The sequence below is a fragment of the Humulus lupulus genome, chromosome 9 (genome assembly GCF_963169125.1).
Source record: "Humulus lupulus chromosome 9, drHumLupu1.1, whole genome shotgun sequence".
Taxonomy (NCBI): domain Eukaryota; kingdom Viridiplantae; phylum Streptophyta; class Magnoliopsida; order Rosales; family Cannabaceae; genus Humulus; species Humulus lupulus.
Genome location: NC_084801.1, coordinates 148,634,217 through 148,658,630, shown reverse-complemented (window position 1 = coordinate 148,658,630; position 24,414 = coordinate 148,634,217). Strand labels below are relative to the sequence as shown.

Below are 24,414 nucleotides of genomic sequence, written 5' to 3'. Positions count from 1 at the left end.
AACATCGGTAGTCTTATTTTCTCCTCCTTTACTAGGTCCACCCATGATAGGCTCAAAAGTCTGAAGCTCATTCATGAGCTACGTCAGACCATAGTTGAGTTGATCACGAACGTGCAGACACAGTGCCATCCGAGAATTCACGGTGCCATCACGTACGTGTGGAGACGGTGTTATCCAAGCATTTACGGCGCTATCAAGAACGTGCGGAGACGATGCTCGTTCTGGGGATTCCTCAATCATGACGAACTTGGAGTTGTCACCAATCAACTTTATGTTGATATTCTGCTTCCAATTAAGGAATTTCTTTCTAGTGAGTTTCTCCATCGAAAGTTGAGAAAGAATGGGAGTATACACAGACATTACTTAGCTTAAAACTACAAATTACCAACAAAATAGGAAATCAATCACATTTGCTCAATAAAACTTCTATTCACACAAATTTCAAGAAATAGCACAACATATACCAAAAATATGTAAGATATGAGAAAAAATACCAAAAACAATCATATCTCTATTTCTTTAGGTTTTTAACTAATCTATGATATCCTTGTCCCGGTTGGCGAGAGTCAAAAATACCACTAGTTAAATAGAGTTGTAAACTCATTTAATAATGGACACCACTATTAACAACCTACTATTCGATCAAAATAAGAAAACAAAATCTCATATTTTATGAGCTAGACCCACGGTTCAATAATCATAGATTTAGTTCTACTAGTTACCGTAGGGGTGAGTCTAGTAGAATTTGACCTATAATTATCTATCTTTCGAAATCTAACCTTGTCAAAATAACTAATGAACACCTTCCGTAGGGGGACGAATCAAAGCGCCTCGAGGCCCCATTAAGCTATTGACTATGTTAAACCAACGGTGGAGATCGAATAAAATTCTTAAAATAAGCTCATTATAAAATTAAAATTAGTATTTTTATTATTTATTTTTAGAAAATTAATGACTATGGTTTTCCATAAAAAATTAAACAGATTAAAATTTTTAAAAACAAAGTCCTATAATTTCTTATTAATTCTAAAGTGTCACATTGAAACAAATTCAATTAATTTAGAATTAATTTGTTGCTAATCAATATTTAGGTTTAACTAATATAATGAACCTATACAATTAAGTCCAACTCAGGTAAATGGGCCTTAACAATTGGGCTTGTATGGAGAAGGGCTGGGTCCAGTATGTCGTTCCCACTACAAATGCCCCATATCTTCCATACAAGGTCCAAAAGACAGGAATTTAAACCTTCGTTTTATTAATTGTTATTAATTTATTAGGCCCACTATAGTCATGCAAAGCAAATGGGCATTCACAAGTGGAATCACCCACAAGAGAAGAATTTAAACTTTACATTTTCTAATGTGCCCAAATAAAACCTATCATTTTATGAATATTTTATTTGGCAAAATACAATATATCTAACAAACATATGGGTCACTATATGCATCTAAGCCCAATTGTAAAAATACCACATATAGTGCAAACAGACATGTTATAATTGGATGGGCTTAATCATGTTACTATATGAGCAATTCTATGAATTTATGCAAAAATACCACAATTTATTTCATTTGTAAAAATACCACAATTAATTGTCTAGAATTTATCAAAAAATTCAAATTAATTAAATTTGTACAAAAAATAAGTCAATTTAAATGAAATTTATCAACAATTAACAATAGTTAATTTAAATTTCATTTATCAACAATCAACTTGGTTTTAGGTTAATTTGAAGAAAAAAATATTAATTTAATTTAAAAAGGATTTATCAACAATTAACCAAAGTTAATTTAAATCTCATTTATTAAAAAAAATATTTTATTAATTGGCTGGAAAAAAAATGATATTTTTCAAAATTTTAAAATAAAATTTGTTGAAATTTATTATTTATAATCAATCCCTTACAAATAGTCATTCCTTCTCTATTTATAGTGAAGGTTACAGAGTCCGTTCCCACATATTTCGAGAAGATATTCTTTATATCAATTTAAAATAATGACATTAAATGCTATATCTTCTATATACAAGGAAACGTCCCCTGAAGACCCGAGAATGAATAACAAACTAAATAATATCCCCTTAACGTTGGGATTTTACAACAATAAATATGTTCTCACATACACAACGGGCTATCTTAGGTGACTCATTGAATCTTCGAGGTCAGCGACCAGCATCCCGACTGTCAAGACTTACGGACTTGTTATGAACTTGCCATCTTACTCCAAGACCTACTCGGAGCAAATAAATACTATCGAGGCTATCACATTCGAGCTTGCACTTCTTAAGCTCGGGCTGCTTAATCCGAAGGCACTCGATAACAGATGTATCCCGATGTCATGCCATTTCGAGCCTAGAAAGAATCCCGAGGTTACGTCTTCGAGATTGCCATTTTACTTTGAAGGTTTTACAACTAGACCATGCAATGTGTTTCATATATTTCGAGCTTATACTTGATGAATCCAGTTTTTCGAGGTCATAATCCCCTTTTATATACGTGAAGGGCCACATGAGGAGGGTCGTTAGATTGCCCTGATGTGGGATCCAAGGCTCTCCACTCGAAAGGCAAAACGACGACTGAGTATAGGCTAGGCCATTTAATGCGGTTCTCGGAAGACGTACCGTCACCAACCACGATGTTCCACGTATTCAGCGCCTGCGTAAAATGTAGAATATGAAGAGTTCATGGGGAAGCCTAAAAGCCCCTACTGTGGCCCTACACGGCGTCGTGTACCACGAGCAAGGGCTTGGGGGGCAAATGTTGTAACGCCCTACTACCTTAGAGCCGTTACTAAGTGAGTTTAAAACAGAAATTGTGCATTTAATTGACTCTAAGTGGTTTCTAAAACCAAAAGTGTGAATAAATCAGAGTTTAAGGCTGTACTCTTCGAAAATGATTAGTTTCATTGAAAACGTTAAATGTAAAACATCTGGGATCCCAAAATGAGGTTTACAAAATATTTACAACTCAAAAATAGATTTACACTTGATCAGTTCTCAAAAGAATGATTTAATACAGCCATATACAAAATGCCCCCAACCAAAGCAGTCGGGCAGGCCGAACATGTACGCGCCGCCCCCACGCTCTCCATACTCATGGCCGGTTGACTGACTCCTTGCTTCTACCTGCCACACGGAGCACCCGTAAGCCGAAGCCCAGCAAGAAAACCCAAATAATACATAACATATGCAATTCATATAGCTGGCATAATTCACTGATAAATAGGAAAACCATCATAATAAACAAGCACGGCCATGCCGCCCCAGAGGCCTTACCAAAGCCTGGGGTTTCGGTTCTCACCGCGAGGATAACTCATGTATCCCTTGGGTCCCACCCTGAATATAAGCATCCCATGTGCTGTGTGTTACTTTCGGCCCCACAGCCGTACCCGGCCTACGCCGCACTCGGCCCTTGCCGTTCATTTCATTATAATCACACATATAGTACATTTGAAATAATCATTCACACACATTATGATTCATTTAAGGTTAAACATTTGCACATAATCCAGTCTGGGGCCATGCCCTATTCTCGGGTGTTACGGTTTTCTTACCTTTAGATTCAGTAGCCTTGATCAACCTGACTCCTTGAGCACGATCTTACCCGAGCCCTAGCGCTTACCTAAGCAAAGTCCACAAGTCAAAGTCATCACCAATCCTCAAGTCCGAAACCTAGCCTCGGGACTAATCCCGAGCCCCCGGGAAGTCCTAGATCCCCAAAACAACGTGGCAGAATCGAGCCCCGAACCCTAGGTCAAAATCCCTTCACAAAAGCCCAAAAATCCCCTCTGTGAACAGTGCAGCGCTACAGCGCTCAAAAGAGGGCGCTGTAGCGCTACAAGCAGAACCACCCTCACCAGACAGGGGCTAGCGCTACAGCGCCCCCTGCCTAGCGCTGTAGCGCTAGTTGCAGCAGGCCAAAACCAAAAATCGCATCTTGCGATTTTCTTCCCCCATTTCGACCCCAAACTTGCCCAACTCTTTCTCAAGCCCAAAAACAAACTTATACACACCACACACTCATCCCAAGCACCCCATGAACTCAATCCCAAGCTCAAGCAACCCACAATTCAAAATCTAACCCAATGAACCCAAAAACCAGAAAATCACTCAAACAACAAGGATAGGGTCTTAGAAATCATACCGTGGGTGGAATTTCGACCTTGAACTGAACCCTAGACCTCCTTGTCTTGCACCTTCACAACCTTGACCTATTTTCCCCAAAAACCCCATCCATTTAGCTCAAAACACAGCTCAAAACCAGCAAAACCCTAAAACCGAACACCTCAAGAACTTACCTCAAATCTCTGATGTGATCTTGCTAATCCCTTGCCAATCCTCAAGCCTAGCTTAGGATCCTTGATGCTCAGCTAACCCTAGCTTTCCACTGAGCTTAACCTCAAGAAAAAATCAAGTGAAATGGTTGGGAGAGCCACAAACCGAATCTTCAAAGCCAAACCCTTCAGTTTTCCCTCTCTTCCTTCTCTTCCTTCTTTCTTTCTTTTCAGCCTATGCTTTTCTCTACAAAATCCACTAAGTATAAAGACCTTCTTTATTTTATCTCTTACAAGCCTAATGACCAAAATGCCCTCCCTTACTAATTCTAAACCTTTATGTCCATAAAGGGGCATTTTAGTCATATTACCCAAATTCCCACTAATTCCTCAAGTGTTCCTAATAATTCCCGCTCGCTACCCAATACCGGATTAATCATCAAATATATTCCCAGATTCTCAATTAAACTCCCCAGGCTTAACCCAAGCCTGGCACAGGTTCCCGCTTTGACTTTCCGCTAACCCGCTCATTCTAAGATCGTCTCGAGTCATAGATCACAGGTATCAACATAGTCATGCCCAAACATGGCCAAATTACAAATATGCTCAATCAGGTCTACATGCATACTAATTCACATAGTCATGCATCACACTTAATCACATAATCATATAACGTGCATTAAATCATAATCATGCATAAAACTCATTAAAGACACACACAAAACTCCTTTATGCCCTCCAGGCACACTATCCCAAGCCCTAAGCCTTAATACCGAATTTGGGGTCGTTACAAATGTACACCCTGATTTTCCAACGGGCTATTAGCGAGCTGAGATACAGCCTAAATTATATCAGCCACGTGGATCCCCCATGACCGGAGCTGTTGTCGTCAGGTCCTACCTCGTTAGTTCGGGGTATCCAAAGGTTCGCCAAGATTACTTACGGACTGAGTCTGGACTGTGAAGGCCACAAGTCGAGGAGGCATCCAGCTCGTGGTACGAGCTGGAGTTGGAGGCTATGACCTTTTATAAAGTCAACCACGCAAGGTAAACGTGCATATATCAGACATCACGTGTCTAATATATCCCTGACTTCTCGGACACGCAGCATGAACGTGCGTATTCAGGCACTCACGACTGGGTTGGGCCGTGCAGCCCAATATCCCCCTTTCCTATTGATTAGACCACACTTCATGTGTCAGGTTTTAGGAATTAATCATGAATGTCACAGAAGTGACATGATAGGTAGGAAGGTCACGGGATGACCCCCTTTACCAACTCCCAGGTGCCCTCTCCTATAAATATGGAGACCCTGGGAGTTGCAAATGATTGGATTCTATTGTGTAAGGAAATACCATGTAAAGAATATCAGGCATATAGCAATAATATTGGCTGGTGGAGTAGAAGGATTTTAACCTTTGAACCACCTAAAAAAACGTGATTGTGTCACCAGTCCATTAAAATATCATTCATCTATTTCGGTTCATAGTTAAGCACTAATCCCTTCCTCTTATTTTCCTAATTACATGTTGGCGAAGAACCACGTCAACAAAGTGCAACATTTTAAAAACATTGAATATATTTACTGCAAAAAAAATTTGGTTATAAAAGTGCAACATTTTGAAGACATTGAGTATATTTACCGCAAAAAAAAATTGGGTATAAAAGTGCAATATTGTGAAAACATTGAGTATTTTAGAAGCGATTTACTCTTTTATAAATGATATTTTTTTTAAAAATAAAAGTTTTTTTGCAATACAAAAAAAATGATAAAATCCAAATAGTTTGAAAACATATTTTATAAATTTATTGCTATTACAACATTCTCTACTCAAATGCCTTCTCCAATTCATGTGTTCCACTCTCTTTTACTGGCCAACCCAATCTGCTTCTACAAAAATTTCAATACTAATAACAACAAAACCCACCATGCTTCCTATGCTCTTAATCTCCCTGAGAAAAACAACATTACTGGATTACCTATCAAAGAAAACCAGACCCAATTTGGCCTCAAACTTCTTGTTGATGAAATCAAAGGCTTACCCTTTAAAGACAAAGACGAAATCATCAGTAGGCGGAAGCTAAATGGTGACTTGGGAACCATTTTTGAGTTCAATGAGCTGCTTCTGGCTCTGGTAACTGCCGAGGAGCCTCACCTTGCCTTGAAGCTGTTTGATGAAATGTCTTCTTATGGTTTAGAGGCAGATGCTTGGACATTTTCCATAGTTATTAGGTGTTACTGTGAGAATAAGAATCTGGATGAGGCAGAGAGAGTTTTAAGGTATATGGTGGACAATGGGTTTCTTCCAAATTTTTCTGCCATAAATATTCTGATGAATTCATTATGCAAAAAGGGAAAGTTGCAGAGAGCTTTCGGGGTTTTGGATTTGATGGGTGGAATTGGTTTCAAGCCAACTGTTCAAATATATAATTGCTTGTTGAAGGGGTTGTGTTATGTGGGTAGAGTAGAGGAAGCGTTTGACATGTTGATGAGAATGAAGAAAGACTCCATTGTTGAAGTTGACATGTATTCATACACAGCTGTTATGGATGGATTTTGCAAAGTCGGTCGATCAGATGAGGCAATGGAGTTGCTTAATGAAGCTTTGGGGAGGAGTTTATCACCAAATGTGGTCACCTTCAACACTCTCTTTAATGGGTTCTGCGTAGAAGGAAGGCCATTGGAGGGGATCAAGATTTTGAAGCTGATGAGAGAGAGAAATTGTGAGCCTGATTCTATCAGTTACAGTACTTTGTTACATGGGTTATTGAAATGGCGCAAAACTAAGACTGCTTTAAGAATATTTAACGAATTGGTGGGGATTGGACTGAAAGTCGACAAGAAGATGATGAACTCTCTGTTAAGAGGATTGTGTAGAAGATATTGTAGGGGAAGAAAAGAAGACTTGTTCCAAGATGCCTACCAAGTGTTTGGGAAAATGAAAAATGATGACCATGGCGATGGTTCTGTGTTCGAACCTAGTACATATGATCTAATGATCCAAACTTTGTGTATAGGGAAGAAAATTGACGAAGCCAGTGTCAATTTACAGACTATGATTCAAATGGGATTTTCACCGCAGATTATCACGTTGAACGGCGTAATTCAAGCGCTTTGTGTTGAGGGAAAGGTGAACGAGGCATTATTTGTTTTGGTTCTACTGAATGAAGATGGCATAGTTCCTAGTAGAGGAAGTTATAACCTTTTGATTGATGGCCTAAACAAACATGGGCACTCGTTGGGTGCCTGTAATGTGTATGGGGCTGCGTTGAAGCAAGGTTTGATTCCTGCCAAGAAACCACACCAGTGAAAAAGTGTTGTTCATTCGCATCTCCTCGTAAGTGTAACAATTTTCATTACACATTTCTGAAGTGGGTTATTTCAGTATTTGAATTTAAACAAAATTTTGTGTAGACACTTGCTTCTTGTATTATTAGTCCTATAGCAATTGTTGATTGTGGAACAGTAAATTAATGATGTACAATGCTTACTTAATGAAACTTGGGTTCACAAATACAAGGGCCATATGACCAAAAATCAGAGTCACTTTCTTTCTACTGCCATTGATTAGCTACAAAAATGTATTGAGCTATTCTCAAATGAACCAAGTAGTTTACAACAAAGGTTCAGGTTTACAAATGTCAAGCTAACCTTGTGTACATTTCTCATACAATGAAGAAAGAATAGAACTCTCTTATGGTAAACAAAAGGCCAAAAAAAATGTCCAATGGTAGGTAATCTACAAGCTATAGCTCATGCACGACTCGTGTATTGTCCGGTTCTTGTATCCACTATTACTGTGTCACTTGTATTTATGAATAATGGGACATTAACAACTGCTCCGGTTTCAAGAGTTGCTGGCTTTGTTCCACCTGCAAGAAAAAATTCGCATGGCAAAATCAGTAGAAGGACAAGACAATTTTTAGCTTCTAAATTCCTGGGAACAAAGTTTGATGCGCCTAATGGAGCGCACCAATTTTTTCAACCCACAAAAGTTAAGATGCTTGTTTAGCACCATGAATTGAATAAAATTGGTTAGACTTTTAACTGAACTGGCAGTTTTAAAACAATGTAACATGATGAACCTGCCTGCTTTCGTACATTACATTTGGTCCTTGGAAAGTCAACATCAAAACAAAGTAACATTACCTTGAGCTGTGTCACCTTTGAGTCCTGGATCAACTTGCTCCACTTTCAACTGCACTGTGACAGGAAGTTCAAGGCCAATAACCTGAAACAACGTAGAGAAAGCAATTCGCCATTAAAGAAAATAATTATATGTAATCATTTTTCAAAATTTCATATTGGTTTCCGTTGATTGATGTTATGCAGACAAGCTACTAATTGCATCTAATCATGATGCCAAGTAAAATTTAGATATTACCAATGTATGTAAGGATTGTGGTAGAGTCTCCTGCACAGAAAATTAGAAACAGAACCCAGAAAGAATGCAAATGGCCAGAAAAATGAATAACTGTCTGTATTGAATAGCTAGGATGTTCGAGAGCCTAGTTCTCTCCCTTTGATTACACACTCAATCAGTCCATAACTAACTAAGTACCCTGTACCCTCCCATATACACATATACCTTCCCTAGCCAAGTACCCTGTACCCTCCCATACACTAGCATCTCTCATATAACAAACTATGCCAGCTCAGTACCCTCACTGTTACTGCCCTTGCCTCTACGCGCGTACACAAAGGTTAACGGTGGCCTATCAGATTGTGTTTATAACCAAGGCAAAAATTCTAATAGAAAAATCAGGTTTGTTTACAGAAATAGCATCATCATCTTTGCATGCAGGGTGCATTCTTCAATAGAGTTCTTGTATTGCCCTTTCTCCATGACCCAATGCAGGGAGTAAAATTAAACAAATGCTCAAAAACACTTCAAGGGATTTGGCAAATACCTTTCCTTTCCAAATTAGCAGATTGCAATCCATTCCTTCTTTCAACCACTTTGTTCTATCCCCAACATCAGCATCATTGAGACGAATTTCTTCATATGTGGTCTGCAAAAAAGTACAATTACACCTATAAAGTACGAAAGTGAAGTTAGTTGAGATTCAAATCCTGACAATTAGAGTGACTTGTTAGCTTCCTTGAGGCATAGCCCCGGATACTAAATTGGACCTGCAGTTTGTGGCTTCAACAAGAATCTTATAAGAAATCCTGCAACCAAAGACCTATATGAGAAATCCTGTACCAGGTCCATGAAGACAAACTGTGAACCATCTTTGTACGTGAACTGTTTGGTTTCCTTAAACACTTCTGCCTCATCAATCTGGGAAATAAGCACATGTAAGAAGCAGTAAAAGCACAGATAATTGAATAATACAAAATCTTCTAATTTGAGCATATTTATCTCCTAAGTGCCTGAGATATAATTAAGAGATATAGAAAATTAAGGGATATCATTAACATGATTTAATTTAATGATATCCCTTTTATCTGTATCAGTGTCGATTAAAATTCCAAGAAACCACAATTATGTTGCTGAATGGGACCGTGTTCTATCTCAGTGTACTATTAACATTTACATGTCAACAAGAATAATACACTTTTATTGATGTATGTCATGAGATTGGGTGAAGGCATGTATGCATCTCCTAAAAAGATGCATCATAAGGGCAAAACAGGCTAATATTTATACTTCGGAAGGAAGTTAAAGATAACGAAATTATACTGCAAGCAGGGTCTCAAAATATATCATTTAAAATCTTCATTCCCACTTGAAGAATTTCCTGGTCAGAAAAGAGAGGTAAAAAAAAAATGTCACATCAGGGGAAGAAAAGTCAATCTGGTAGTCAGAAATGAGAACAGAAAACTGTTTTTATAGTTTTCAAAGTTGTATTATCATAAATGAGAACAGAAAACTGTTTTTGTAGTTTTCAAAAAACAAGAGGTGTATGGTTAATGTTCTCTAAAAACAATTTTTTAGTTTTATTTTTTTAAAATCTTAAATAAAATATTAACAAATATATTTACAAAGAGAAAAATATTTTAAAAGTTTGTAATAAATAATGAGATAAAATAATTTGAAAAAAATGATGAAAAATAAGAAGTGAGAAAGTAAGGAGAGAAAATTTAAAGAAATAGAAATTGAGAAGAGAGAAATTGATCCAAGAAAAAATGAGAGAAAATGTAATGAGAAAGAAAGTGAGTAGAGAGAAAGTGATGAGAAAGAAAGTGAAGAGAGAGAAGTGAGTAGAGAGAGTGATGAGAGAGGAAATGATGAGAGAGAAAATAATGATATATTAAGTGATGTGAGAGAAACTGAACAAAGAGAAACTAATAAGAGAGAATTATGTGACAATAAATAATATTAGATAATAATAAATAAATAAATGATGTGAGAAAAAAAAAAGATACATAATTTTTTTTTGAGAACAACAGAAAACAAATTTTTGTTGTTCTCAAAATTTCCTGTTTTTTGTAACTTTGTTTTTAAAAATTGTTTTATGAAAACAACGCCAGACACCCCCCAATTTGTTTTCAAAAAACAGTTTTTAGCTTTTAAAAACAAAAAACTATTTTTTAGTTAAGGTCCCAAACACCCTCCAATATTTTCCGCAATCCATTTTGATTAGAGCTTGATATCATGGTTTGCTACCATATGGGATTGATTTATCATGGACCTACCTAACAAATTGCTAGAGTTTCTCACTCATAGGGCTCAATGAATCATAACCTAAACTTTGAAACCAAAATACAGTATATGTTTTGTTTTTATTGATCTTTCATACATGGTTGGGATGCAATTTTTCTTTTTAGAAAAAAGAAAGGTATTAAAGAATACTCCCTTGTGAATATAACATAAATGTAATGACAACAAGACAAGTAGCACTGGTGTTTGTAAGCCGACAGGATAAATGTAATGACACGTACTTACAGAGTTGTTGAGATGTTAGCAGTGCAAATTCTAAGAAACTTAAAACGTGCCAGCAACAAGACTAATGATAAATCAATTCATAGGTCAAAAGACCATACCGAAACGCCAGCTCGAAAAGTTTTCTCGATTGTGTTCCCTGTTATGAAATTACGCATTTTGGTCCTCACAAATGCAGCACCCTTACCAGGTTTCACATGAAGAAACTCTATAAAAGCCAAGAGGCAACAAAATATTAGCTTCAGTTCAGTAACATTATGAATACTTTTTTTTAAATAAATAAAAAGGCAAAGATTTGTTAAAAAGAGGTTCTTCAACATTTTAAACACACTGCATATATAGACGCCAATAAATTGCTATGAACTACCACGGAAATGTACAACTCTAAGAAACTGCAACGCAGAATATGCAGAAGCGAATCTAGAAATATCACCCCATTTCACACCAAGAATTTCAATAAATTATTCAGCATCTCAATTCGAATCATGTCCAATCTACGCTCTTTTGAGAAATTCCATATAAACTCTTCAATTCTTTATTTAGTTATTTCATTTGTGTTTCCGCTGAACCCAATAAGCAATAAACTCTGGCAAATTGCTAGGTAGGTCCATAAAAAATTGAACCCAGATGGTAGCAAATCATGGCTCTCCACTTGACTTAACTATCTTTGATCAACTCTCTTATTAGCTTGAGCTGTAAGTTAATTTATATAGTTACTTGACAGTTGAGAGTAGACACGTGATAAATAAATGCTAAATGTGAAATTACCAATTGGCAGTACTTATAGGTGAAGGGAACTCTATGTTCAAAGAGGCACTTCCAAGTTCTCCATATTTTTTTCTCAATGACAAATTTTGGACAGTACAGTGTACTGATAATTTATAGCATAATTTTTTTCAAAAAAAAAAAACCTTGAGAAATGGAGCATTTCTCAAATGTAAATTCCTGATAATCACTACAATGAACAGTTCACCTATAAGAACACACATTTGGCCAATCAGGAAAGTTAAAATCTGAATTATGCAGTTAAGTCAAAAATCTAAAACCTCAAAAATTGTTCATAAACGCACAATGCAGCGGCTAAAGAAACGAAACCAAGACCAAAAACGATGACTTTACCTAAAACTCGCCAAGGAGCTCCGTCGATTTCTAGTTCAGTGCCCACCTTGATATCGTTACTAGACAAAGCCATAATTCCTGTATATACATATATTAAAAAAAATCAAACTACAAGCGATTAGAGCAATAAATTGAATTGAAAAAGAAAGCAAAGCACAACAGCGAAGAATGATAAAGGAGCTAACTGGGAAATGTTGGGTGCCGAAATCGATGAGAGCGACGCAAACTCGGCATTGGAAGTACGGAGAGGTTGGAAGAGAGAGAAAGTGATGAGAGTTGCGATGGACGACGGGTGAGGATTGAAGAAGCCGATGAGAAATGAAAGGAGGTTGCCATTCCCGCCATTGTTAACGAAGAAGAGAGTTATGGTTGATAGATATCCTTCTATGTCTGGGAATTGAGAGCTGAGAGTGAGGGCCATGAACTGAGCTCCCCTTTGGATAAGGACCATTTCAAGACGAGGCTTTCAACACCTTACTATTGGGCTTGCTTGGGCCTCTTATTCTCGTCCATTCTGCAGTTGGGCTTTTTTCAATAGACAAATTTGAAAAGAGAAGTTAACATAAATATGGGAATCTTAAATAAACTTTTAAATATATATGGACAAAAAAATAATTAAGCCAAATATGGTAATACACGGTAAATAAAAAAAATAAATATGGAATTCCCATAAACTAACAAACCCGATTCCCATAATTTTCGATCAAGAAAAAGATTTCGCCCACTCCCAATCAAGAAATTTTTTGTCCGCGTATAGCAAATCATCGACCATTTTTTCCGATCACAGCTTCATATTCTCCATTGTTTCCGATCAAGAATTGGTGGCTGCTACTCTCATCATCGTCTCCTCTTCGTAAATATCGCGACACTAACATCATATTTCTCCAGTCATCAACATTCAATTCAATTTCAGATCTTCTTCTTCTTCTTCTCCGGCAGTTCTTCTTCTCCGGCAGAACTTCTTCTTCTTCTTCTCCAATAAACAGATCTTCTTCTCCGATTACATCCCCTGCTTTTACGTTCGTTCACATCAGCAAAAGCAGAAAACCATCAATTTCTCTGATTTCTCAAACAGGTAAGCAAATCTTTTTTCAAATATACGACATGCAAAATATTTACACAAAGAATCTGCAAATTACTTCCTCATAAAATTCTTGACTCAAACTACTTGTTTCAAAACTTTTTTAATTACACACATGAAACCAGTTACATCACAAAAAAAGTTCAACATTACATAATTCAAATATTACAAAATAATATAAAAATAACAACAAAATAAATACAGTAACCAGTTACATACGAAAAATAATAATAATAACATTCTGCATAATAAATTATCATGAAAAATGTAAAAATAGAAACTGATTTACGTTTATGAAACCAGTTACACAATATAATTTTAACTTTGCATATTTGAAAAATAAAATAAATAAATAAAAAAGACAACACATTCACTAAAGTAACCAGTTACACACACAAAAACAGAATTTAATGCAACATAAATAATTATGGAACCTGGAAATAGTTCTTGATTCAGTAAAAGAAACCAGTTACTAAAATAATTTCAACATTAATAGTATTCATTCACTAACATAACGAGATACATTTTAAACATCACTAAAAATTATGTTGTGCTATATTGCAGATATGGAGACAATAATGACATTGATTCGTTTTGGAGGTGTATGGACAGATAGATATCAGTACGATGACTACACCATGACTGGACTGATAATACCAACAAATTGTTCTCTAAACAATTTGGTTCATTTAGTGAAAACTGAGATAAAATGCAATATTCAAAATATTGAGCTGAGTTACCAGTTATCACCAGGTATGTCACCAATGAAATTACTCACTGACAATTCAGTTCTATTCTACATTGAGCTGAAAAAGAAGCAAAGTGAAGTAACTGAGCTACCACTATGCATCACCACTGTTGATCAAACAATAGCTGAAACTGTTCAACACACTACATATGAAGAAGAAACACAAAAATAGAACACAGATTTAGAAAAGCTAGTTCTTCAACTAAACAACGAGCAATCAACTACAGAATTACAATATAACGAAGCAACCTACACGAGAAATAACCAGGTACAAACCTTCCCAAATATTACAGACATAGCTGATGATGTAGCAGAATTTATCATAGAGAGAACAAAAGAAAACAAAAGAAAAAGAAAAGAAGAAACAAAAATTATAACTGATCATAAAATTTTCAAAGTTGAAGAAGGCCAGATTTATAAAGACAAAAAGCTCTTGAAATCTGCTCTATGTTATTATGCTATGATCCACAACTTCCAATTCAAGACAAAAAGATCTGAACCAAGAGAGTACCTAGTAACCTGTGTGGATGACAATTGTAACTGGTTACTTAGAGCTTCAAAGTTCAGGAAAACAGAAACATTTAAAATCAGAAAGTATGTAAAAACCCACATCTGCTCCTTGGATATCATTATGGAAGACCACAGGCAGGCTAATTGCAATGTCATTGGGGAACTAATAAAATCAAAATACATGTCAATAAAGAGAGTACACACACCACATGACATAATCAACGACATGCTAGATGATTTTGGTGTTTCAATGGGGTACCAAAAAGCCTGGAGAGCAAGAGAAAAAGCTTTAGAATTGGCAAGGGGAAACCAAGATGATTCATACCAAAAACTTCCCATCTACCTTCACATGCTAAAAGTCTCGAACCCAGGTACAATTACACACCTGGTTACAGACAATATAGATCACTTCAAATATATGTACCTAGCATTTGCAAATTCCATCAAAGGATGGAAACACTGTAGGCCAGTCATTGTGATAGATGGAACTTACTTGAAGACATCATTTGGGGGAACTTTATTCACTGCTTCAACAATGAATGCTAACAACAACATATTCCCATTAGCCTTTGGAATAGGAGACTCTAAAAATGATTCATCATGGTTATGGTTTTTCACAAAGCTAAAGGAAACATATGGAGAAAGAGAAGGTACTGTTTTCTTCTTTATATTCTTATTGAAACAAACTAAACTCATAAAATTATCAGTTTAATAATAATCCAGCAATAAAATAGTTAAAACAGTGTAAAAAAAAAATAACAGTCATATAAATTAATGAAACCAGTTACTCAGTTAAGACAGAATAACCAGTTACTCCATTGTGATTTTGCAAACAGGTATGGCAATCATTTCAGACAGGCATAAAAGCATAGAAAATGCTATAGACGATGTATACCCAAAAGCTTTCCATGGAGCATGCATATTCCACCTGTTAAACAACATCAAAGTCAATTTTGGTGTCCATGGGGAGGACCTAAACCTAAACTTTGTCAAAGCAGCAAAGGCATACAGGGTACAATCATTTGAGCACTACATGCATGAAATAGACAAGATTGACACACGCATAAGACCGTATTTACAAAAAATTGGATATTCAACTTGGTCTAGATGCCATGCTCCAACAAGAAGATATACAATGATGACATCAAATATAGCTGAATCAATAAATGCTGCATTGAAAGCTGCAAGAACGCTGCCAATCACTACAATGATGGAGGGCCTTCAAAGTTTAGTTAAAAAATGGGTATGGAAAAATGGTAACGAAGCAAACGGAACATTCACACAAGTAACAACAGATACTGAAACTGTGCTTAGAGAAAACTTTATTCGTGCCATTAAATTTCAGGTACATGACATATATTGAGCACTGAATATTATTTACCAAAACTTTTAGTAACCAGTTACTCAAAAATATCACAGTATCCAGTTTCTAACATGTATTCCTCTACTAAAATAAACAGGTCTTCCCAGTAAACACTATACTGTACCAAGTTGTGGTTGAACAGAAAGGAAATTTTTTGGTCAACCTAATGGAGAAAACATGTGAATGCAAAAGATTCCAACAAGACGAAATACCGTGTGCACATGCAATAGCAGTATTCGCCAAAACATGGCTGAAAACATATAATTATGTTGCTGATTACTACAAAACTACAACTATGAAAGCAACATATGACTCAACTGTTTGTCCATTGCCAAATGAAAGCGAATGGACACTGCTAGAGACTTTAAACATAATTGTCCTACCACCAAAATCAAGAAAACCACCAGGCCGCCCTAGAAGAAAAAGAATCAGATCTAGAGGAGAACCAAAGGTGCAAATAAAATGTGGAAGATGCGTGCAGCAAGGGCATAATAGAAAAACATGCAGGAATGAACCAATCCCAAAGCTGCGAAACTCAACAAAGTAAAAAAAAATAGACAAATAATTTTCTAAAGAATAGATATGCTACAATTTCAATATTTTCATTTGATGTAATAAAATTGTATCCTAATGTTTTCTATTTCAATAAAAGTACAAACATTTTAAACATTTTACATTTTATAAACTTGATACTCAACTTCATGGTTCCAAACACAAAGATATTCAAAATCTGAAGACTCAAGTACCTGGTTACAACACATTAGAAAGAAAAAAAACAGTTACTATAAATAAATTTAACAAACAACTACATATACATGTAACCAACGATTTAAAAACCTAATTATATAACCACAAATCTTTCACAAAAAACAAAAAAACATAAATATTATAAACTTGATACTCAACTTCTAGGTTCCAACACAAGATATTCAAAATCTGAAGATTCAAGTACCTGGTTACAATATATAAAAATAGAAAAAAAAAAGCAATTACTATAAGAAAATTTAACAAACAACTATATATTAATAAAACCAACTACTTAAAAAACCTAGTTATATAATCACAAATCGTTCACACAAAAAAAAACACAACAAACATAAATAAATCAAAAAATAATTAAAAAAATAGAAATAAAAACTAAAGAAACAGTAACCAGTTACTTGAAACATATAGCTTTTACAATCTAACACAGAAGTAACCGGTTACACCATCTTCATACAATAATAATCGAAACCTATATGAAAAAAAAAACATGTACATAACAATATCTTCACACTTTAAAAAAAAAAACACCAACTCTATTGAAAAAAAAAACACACACACACATTAAAATAAAATACATTAAAAAAAACTTTATATTAAGCCAAAAGTTGAAACCAATTCTTTACATTGACCAAAAAAAAAAAAAAACCATACATAAGTCCAGTACTAAAACGGTATCCAGTTACAAACCACAACTTAAGAAAAAAAAAAGACATGGACGTTAATACAGCTAAAAAAAAAAACTCCAACATCTCTACTTATAATTCCTCCTCCTCTTTGATTTCTTTGATGGAGCATCATCTTCTGTCTTGTACCACCAATCTGCTTCTTTTTTGCATGACTATACAAGTTAATGGCAAGATAATCACGATAGGTAGCAATTTTGGCAGCCATGTTCTTCGGGATGTCATCAATCTTCCCATGGATAAACAAATCAGCATACTTGATAACAAATACTTCACAATCACTGCAAAAAAAAAAAAAACACACACACAAAAAACAGCATATGGAATTATTTAAAAACAAACAAAATAGAAAAATAAACAAAAATATATAAAAACCAGTTACTTACTTATCCTCTTGAAACGACAAGTCTTTGGCAAAGTTAAAATCAATTGGATCATTCTTCCCAACAGAATATGGACTAACATTCAAGTCCAAATCTTTCCTAGAACAATAAAAATCAAGAAAATCTAGAAAATATGGTAAAACAACAGAATAAGCCTTCACATATGGCAAAGCAATACTCTCATTCTTCTTCCCCGTCAAAGAATTGTAGACAGTTAACATCCTACTCTTAATGGAAAAGTGAATAAAAACCCAATGCAACTGAACATTCACATGCACAGGAAAAAGAGCATGATCCACATCCACCCAAGGAGTGTTACAAAACAAATATTCACCAATAATGTAATCTGAAATGAGGTTATCAAAATGAATACTGCTTGAATCACATTTGGCTGCCACAAAGTTATCATACAAACTCTTGATAGTTGCATCAAACCAAGAGTCTGTAGTTGTAACCCTCTTGTTCAAACCATCAATCAACTTAATCTTCTTCCTCAAGTAATAAAAACATACATTGATATGCTACAAAAAATAAATAAACATACAAAAGTTAGGAACCTGGATACTAGCCAATATATAATAAAAAAAACAAGTTACACACAATGCTCCAAGAACCTGGTTACTACCCATAAATAATAAAAACAATTTACACACAGTACTAAAAGGAACCTGGTTACTTGTCTTAACCATGATCAACAAAAAAAACAAACACATCTAAACAAACAAATACTAATTAATAAACATTATACCAAGAACCTGGATACTAGCCAATATATAATAAAAAAAACAAGTTACACACAATGCTACAAGAACCTGGTTACTACCCAAAATTTAAAAACAATTTACACACAGAACTAAAAGGAACCTGGTTACTTGTCTTAAACATGATCAAAAAAAAAAACATCTAAACAAACAAATACTAATTAATAAACATTATACCAAGAACTTGGTTACTTACAATGTCCATAAGGTCCTCCCCACAAGTTTGAAGCTTGTAAAACCACATCTTCTCAGAAATTTTAACAAAAGAATAATCCATTGGTGGATTGATAATGTTATTGACATCAGAAAATTTCTTCTTCCTTCAAAAAAAAAATATATATATATATTAACAAACAATTAAATATCAAGAATAATAATATTAAACAAAATATAAAAAAAACATACTCATTCTTAAAATTCATTTTATCCTCAATCCAAGAAATATAATCCAGGCATTCATTCTTTGAAACATTTTGCCCAATTTCATCTTCAAATGGAAGCAATCCTCTAACAATCACCACTTCCTCTCCCTTCCTCTTCACAGTTTCTTTTACTTCAGAAGAACCAAACTCAGTAACAAAAGGAGATTTGACATGAGTACTAGGTTTAGACTCCCTCTTTTCAATAGCAACAGGAACTTCATCATCATCACCAACCATCACAACTTTCCAATCATCCTTACTCCCACTAAATCTCTTTTCTCCTTCTGCATACTTAACAGTTTTATCAATAACATTCAAAATCTCTGGATCCACATATACTTCTTCAAAACTTAAACCGACTGAACTGAACTCAGGCTTCTTTGAAAAATCATATAATGAATAAAAATAAAATCAATTACAACAAATTCAATTTTAAATAAAATAATACAAGAAACAAAAACAAAAATAAATTACAAAACCTTATCTCCACCCACAACATTTGACAACTCCAACCCAGAATAAACAGCATCAAAATTTTCATTTAAATCCTTCTCGACACCCTAAAATAAATAATGAAACTGGTTACAACAGTAACTGGTTACACTAAATAACTACAAAAACACAACATACTATTAAGAAACATAAACCAGTTACCTTACTACCATCAGACTCTTCAGCTGAATCAATTCCACAATCCTAGCCCAAAAAAAAAAAAAACAATCTGGTTACAACTAAGAATGGTTAAAAAAAACAATAAAGCATAAAAACAAACAAGTTACCTTAGAATCATCAGAAATAGGACTGGAAACATTATCAAAATTAGCTGGCTTTTCCCCTTCATTAAAACCAACACTTTCATCACTTGTATTTGCAACTTTTTCAGAATTTTTTGCAACAAATTTTGCAATCATTGCAGATAAATCACTGAGTTTCCCCATGAACTCAGATCTCATAACTGCAATGTCACTAATAATAGTTTCTTGGCATGCTTTTATTGATGAGATTGATTCACAAATCAATCTCAACTTTTCACTATCAACCTAAAAAAACAAAATAAAATACTTTACAAAACAGCAAAAAAAAAAAAAAACATAAAAAGAAACCTATAAATTTCAAAACAAAATAATATATTTTTTTAACTAAAACAAACAACAAAACTAACCAGTACCTGGGTACCCGGACTACTGTCTCCATCTTCAACACACACCTTCGGCAAGTATAGAGGCTCAAACTTAAACTTCTTTACTGCCAGTTTCTTTCTCTCCTCAGAAGACGGATAGACATTCAGGATAGTCAACTGAATAAATTAAAAATATATATATACAAAATCAAGAAACTGGTTACCATCAACTGAAACCAGGTACATAAACACAAATCCAAAAATGAATAAAACAAACTTAGCAAGAAACTAGTTACAAAACAAAAATATTATACCTTCTGATTGTTGAAAACCTTTCCCACCAAGTTTGCATAGAAGGCATTATCAGTACTCTTCCAATTCAACAAACGTGGAAATTTTTTCCCAACCCGTTGACAAAACTCAGGACTCAACTCAGCTATACTTTCATATATCCATACAAGAAAAGCAATGGGAAACCCAAGAAGTTTGTAAAGGTGAAGGCCAACCTTCCCATCAACGAAAAGTCCATCAAAGATTTTATTCCCACCCTTCAAAGAAGTTTTCAAATAATGAAAACTCCTATCCCATACAAACTTGCCAAAACTAATATTTGCTAATTCAGAAAAATCTCGATCAACCATCTCAAAAACGAAATCATCAACCAACTTATCACTATTATAGCCGTACAAATAGTTAACTAAGATATGAACTATACCCAATTTGACAACATCCTCATCATCAACTAGATCCTTACTAATAAAAGCATTTCGTAATTCAGACTTTGACACCTTACCAACAAAACGGCCAAATATTTTTTTCTTAAACAAAACTTTCTTTTTTTGAAAACGACTTAAATCAAAATCACCATCACATCTAAGACCTGTAACTAGAGCAAACTCTTCAACAGAAAACCTACACACTCTACGACCAAGCTTAAACCACATTTCCTCTTCCTCCCTCTCATGAGAGACCTCTCTCAATAACACAAGCTGGGCAAGTTGAGTTTGAAAATGAATATCACATACTTCTAAAAAGTGCCCAAATGGTGTCTTCTTAAACAATGATTTCTGACTTTTCGTCAACTTAGATTTCAAGTCAGTAATGACACTCTTGTCATTAAAATGTTGAACCTTACTACCAAACCTCTTGGAGGGGTTTATCTTTAAATGAGCCTGCAGAAAAAAAAAACAATTAAACATGTAACCAGTTTCAAAAAATATAAACATGAAAAATTGATAAGTACTTTACATTTATAAAACCACTTATATGTATTTAACTTTGTATGGTTGAAATATACATATAAAAAAAAAAACAATTCATTCACTAAGGTAACCAGTTAAAAACTCATTAAGCAAAATCGTTCACTGTTATCTGCAAAGTAACCAGGTACACATGTAACCAGGTACAAAAAAAAAACAGTTTAACAAAAAAAAACACAACAATAACAATAAAACCAACACAAAACAGAATTGAAAATTATGCAAATTAACTACAAATCTACAAGAAACCAGATACACAACCATAAAACAATAAAACAAACAGAATCCACATGTAACCAGGTGCAAAAAAAAAAAAACAGTTTAACAACAAAAGAAAACACAACAATAACAATAAAACAAACACAAAACAGAATTGAACACTATGCAAATTAACTACAAATCTACACGAAATCAGATACACAACCATAAAAAAATAAAACAAACAGAATCCACCGAATGTGAAACACAATAACAGAAACATAAACAGATGAACAATTTTTTATTATTATACTTAAAAAAATAAACACATACCACAACATGTTTAGTCTCATGAGAATCATCTCCAGCATCCTTACTACCAGATGCACACGAATCCTTCGTCTGTTTAACAGTGGAAGGCAATTTACTTGTCTTCCTTGCAACAGAGGAAGGGGATTTACTCTTCTTCCTTGCAACAGACTTCAAATGTGTAATGTTACTCCTTCGAGGAAGAATCTCACCAATATCATCCCCTACATTTTTCGATTCATCCTCTACTATACCAGAAATTTTCTTCTCAGAACCAGAAACACCACCGGTTTCTCCAGAGTGATCCATGACAGAACTTCGAAAATGAAAATATACAATGCACTGCATAAAAAAAAAAACAAACAACACAAATGAAAAAAGAATAACAGATATACATATATATATATAGCACAAATTACAAATAACTAGCCATAAACTTCCCAAAAAATAAACTGATCAAAAACTGACAAAAACCCCACTAAAAAACTAACGATAAAATCGTGCACCAAAAATAAAAACCACCATTAACACAGATTAAAAAACAACCACCCACGACAGAAAAATATATAATGCAAAGCAAAATTAACAATCAATATACATTAAAAAAATAAAAAATAAAAACCCTGAAACCGGGTACTCACCGATACGAAAACACCACAAAGAAGCACAAATCCACAACGAGAAACTTATAAAAATCCTAAGAAAAAGAAAAAAAGAAGAAGAAATCAACACAAAAAATCAAATGCTGAAGGAAAGAAAAAAATCGAACCAAACGATATATAAAAAACGTGATACTGAAGCAAACGGAAAATACATACCTGAAACCAGGTACTCACTGAGACGAAGACACGCACAGAGGGCACAAAATCCACAACGAAAAACTCAAATAAACCTTAAAATAGAACGAAAACTAGGAACAAATATCACCACTGAAGAAAACGTGATGCTGAATAAAATATACTAATATAATCAAGAAAACGTGATGCAGATAAAAACGTGATAGAGCATATGTACTCAAGTACCTGCATGCATACTGGGAATTGATTTCCTTACAAAAAAAATTTTCAAAAAAAAATAATAATAAAAATAATAAACAAAATACTTAAAATGACCGAAAAGCCCTCACAAAAATTCACATAAATGCATAATAAACAACTACTGAATTAAAATTTCCTTACAAAAATGTTTACCAAAATAATAATAATAATAATAATAATAATAATAAAAAGACAGAAATTCCCTCATAAAAATACCCATATAGAATAAATAAACGTATACAAAAAAATATGGGATACAGAAGCAACATTTTGATAAATATGGGAAAAAAAAACCCATAAAAAAGGAAAACAACAAAAAAAACCATAAAAAATGCACAAAAAAAAAGCCATATATATCAAATTGTATTGAATTTTCCCATATTTCATGTAAATTCCTCATTTGAAAAGGGGGTTTTTACACCCTTCATTACAATATTATTTTTAATTGCTATATTAATACTAATTAATATTTTTTCATTTATATATACAAATCTTAATCAATTTTTCATTTTATTTACTAAAATTGTAATTATTATTTCTTATACAAATATTACCTAATTAATTGAGAAGCATGATATTAGGGTATGTATTTAAAAATTACCATTTTAAAATCTTTTCTCTTTTTGGTTTATTTCAAAAAAATTCTGAAAGCACCTATTATATACATTCTCCAAAAAATGCACATTTTCCCAAATTCAAAATAAAAAACCCAAACCTCTTCTTCTCTCCCAACCGAAAACTCATACACTCAAACTCATTTCTATTCTTCATCTTCAAAACCAATGGTCTCAACGAGGAGCGCCGGTGATACTCTTTCCATAGACTCACCAGAGAAGGAAAAAGAGATGGAGGTTGAGTCTCAACCCGAGGAGACTCACCGGTGATACTCTTTAACGTGATTGTTTGTTTATTTTTATAAACTTATAGTATATTTTTATTTTAAATTTAATATATTTGTTATTATTAGTAGCAATTTTGTTTATTTTTATGTTTATGCTCATGATGTCATTTTTAATTTTTTGGATTGTTTTGTATGTTAATCTTTTTTTCCTTTTTATGAATATAAAGTTATGTTTGTATTTATTTTTATGAATATTTCTTGCTATGAATATACAGCTAAGTTTATGTTTATTTTTTGGAAAACATTGTTTATTTTGTCAATGTTGAATGAATATATTGCACTTTAAACAGATTTGTTTATTTTTCAATTGTTATTTTTTGCTTTAAATTGGTAGATGTGGTAAATGTACACAGTTGTCATATTTGTGTATTATGTTTTAATAAAATAAACAGTATCGTATATGTTAGACAATAACGCTATTGTTAAACACCGTTTTCATTTATTTTTATCATGGTATAGTAAAATAAACAAAAATATTTTAGTTAGACGGACAGATTATAAGTATACACAGTAATTTTTTTTTAAAATCTTTATCAATAAAATAATACATTATAATAGCATGTTATAGTTATATAAACGTTTTTGTTAATTT

At 33.9% G+C, this 24,414-nt stretch overlaps 3 protein-coding genes across 3 annotated transcripts; 2 read left to right on the top strand and 1 right to left on the bottom strand.

The window, feature by feature from the left end:
* The first annotated feature begins 6,069 nt into the window (after positions 1–6,069).
* On the top strand, positions 6,070–7,801 carry LOC133800566 (pentatricopeptide repeat-containing protein At5g41170, mitochondrial-like). Its single transcript, XM_062238564.1, has one exon. It carries the CDS (start codon positions 6,109–6,111, stop codon positions 7,582–7,584), a length of 1,476 nt encoding a protein of 491 aa, XP_062094548.1. The 5' UTR covers positions 6,070–6,108; the 3' UTR covers positions 7,585–7,801.
* LOC133800567 (uncharacterized) lies at positions 7,802–12,726 on the bottom strand. The gene is made up of 7 exons (XM_062238565.1): positions 12,468–12,726; positions 12,283–12,360; positions 11,265–11,371; positions 9,481–9,558; positions 9,185–9,286; positions 8,424–8,505; positions 7,802–8,146 (listed from the first exon to the last, which is right to left on the bottom strand). Exons 1-7 carry the CDS (start codon positions 12,625–12,627, stop codon positions 8,028–8,030), a joined length of 726 nt encoding a protein of 241 aa, XP_062094549.1. The 5' UTR covers positions 12,628–12,726; the 3' UTR covers positions 7,802–8,027.
* A 2,016-nt stretch (positions 12,727–14,742) lies between these two features.
* LOC133800159 (uncharacterized) lies at positions 14,743–16,531 on the top strand. Its single transcript, XM_062238121.1, has 3 exons — positions 14,743–15,271; positions 15,458–15,966; positions 16,082–16,531. Exons 1-3 carry the CDS (start codon positions 14,743–14,745, stop codon positions 16,529–16,531), a joined length of 1,488 nt encoding a protein of 495 aa, XP_062094105.1.
* Positions 16,532–24,414: the final 7,883 nt, after the last annotated feature.

Bases quoted from the DNA above. Each gene is read 5' to 3' on its own strand.
- LOC133800566 (XM_062238564.1), top strand. From the start codon at position 6,109: ATGCCTTCTCCAATTCATGTGTTCCACTCTCTTTTACTGGCCAACCCA.
- LOC133800567 (XM_062238565.1), bottom strand. From the start codon at position 12,627: ATGGCGGGAATGGCAACCTCCTTTCATTTCTCATCGGCTTCTTCAATC. The intron at 9,559-11,264 runs GTATGGTCTTTT...CTTATTTCCCAG, and splicing joins CTTTTCGAGCTGGCGTTTCG to ATTGATGAGGCAGAAGTGTT. The intron at 9,287-9,480 runs GTACAGGATTTC...ACTTTTTTGCAG, and splicing joins AGTTTGTCTTCATGGACCTG to ACCACATATGAAGAAATTCG.
- LOC133800159 (XM_062238121.1), top strand. From the start codon at position 14,743: ATGGAAGACCACAGGCAGGCTAATTGCAATGTCATTGGGGAACTAATA. The intron at 15,272-15,457 runs GTACTGTTTTCT...TTTTGCAAACAG, and splicing joins AACATATGGAGAAAGAGAAG to GTATGGCAATCATTTCAGAC. The intron at 15,967-16,081 runs GTACATGACATA...TAAAATAAACAG, and splicing joins TTCGTGCCATTAAATTTCAG to GTCTTCCCAGTAAACACTAT.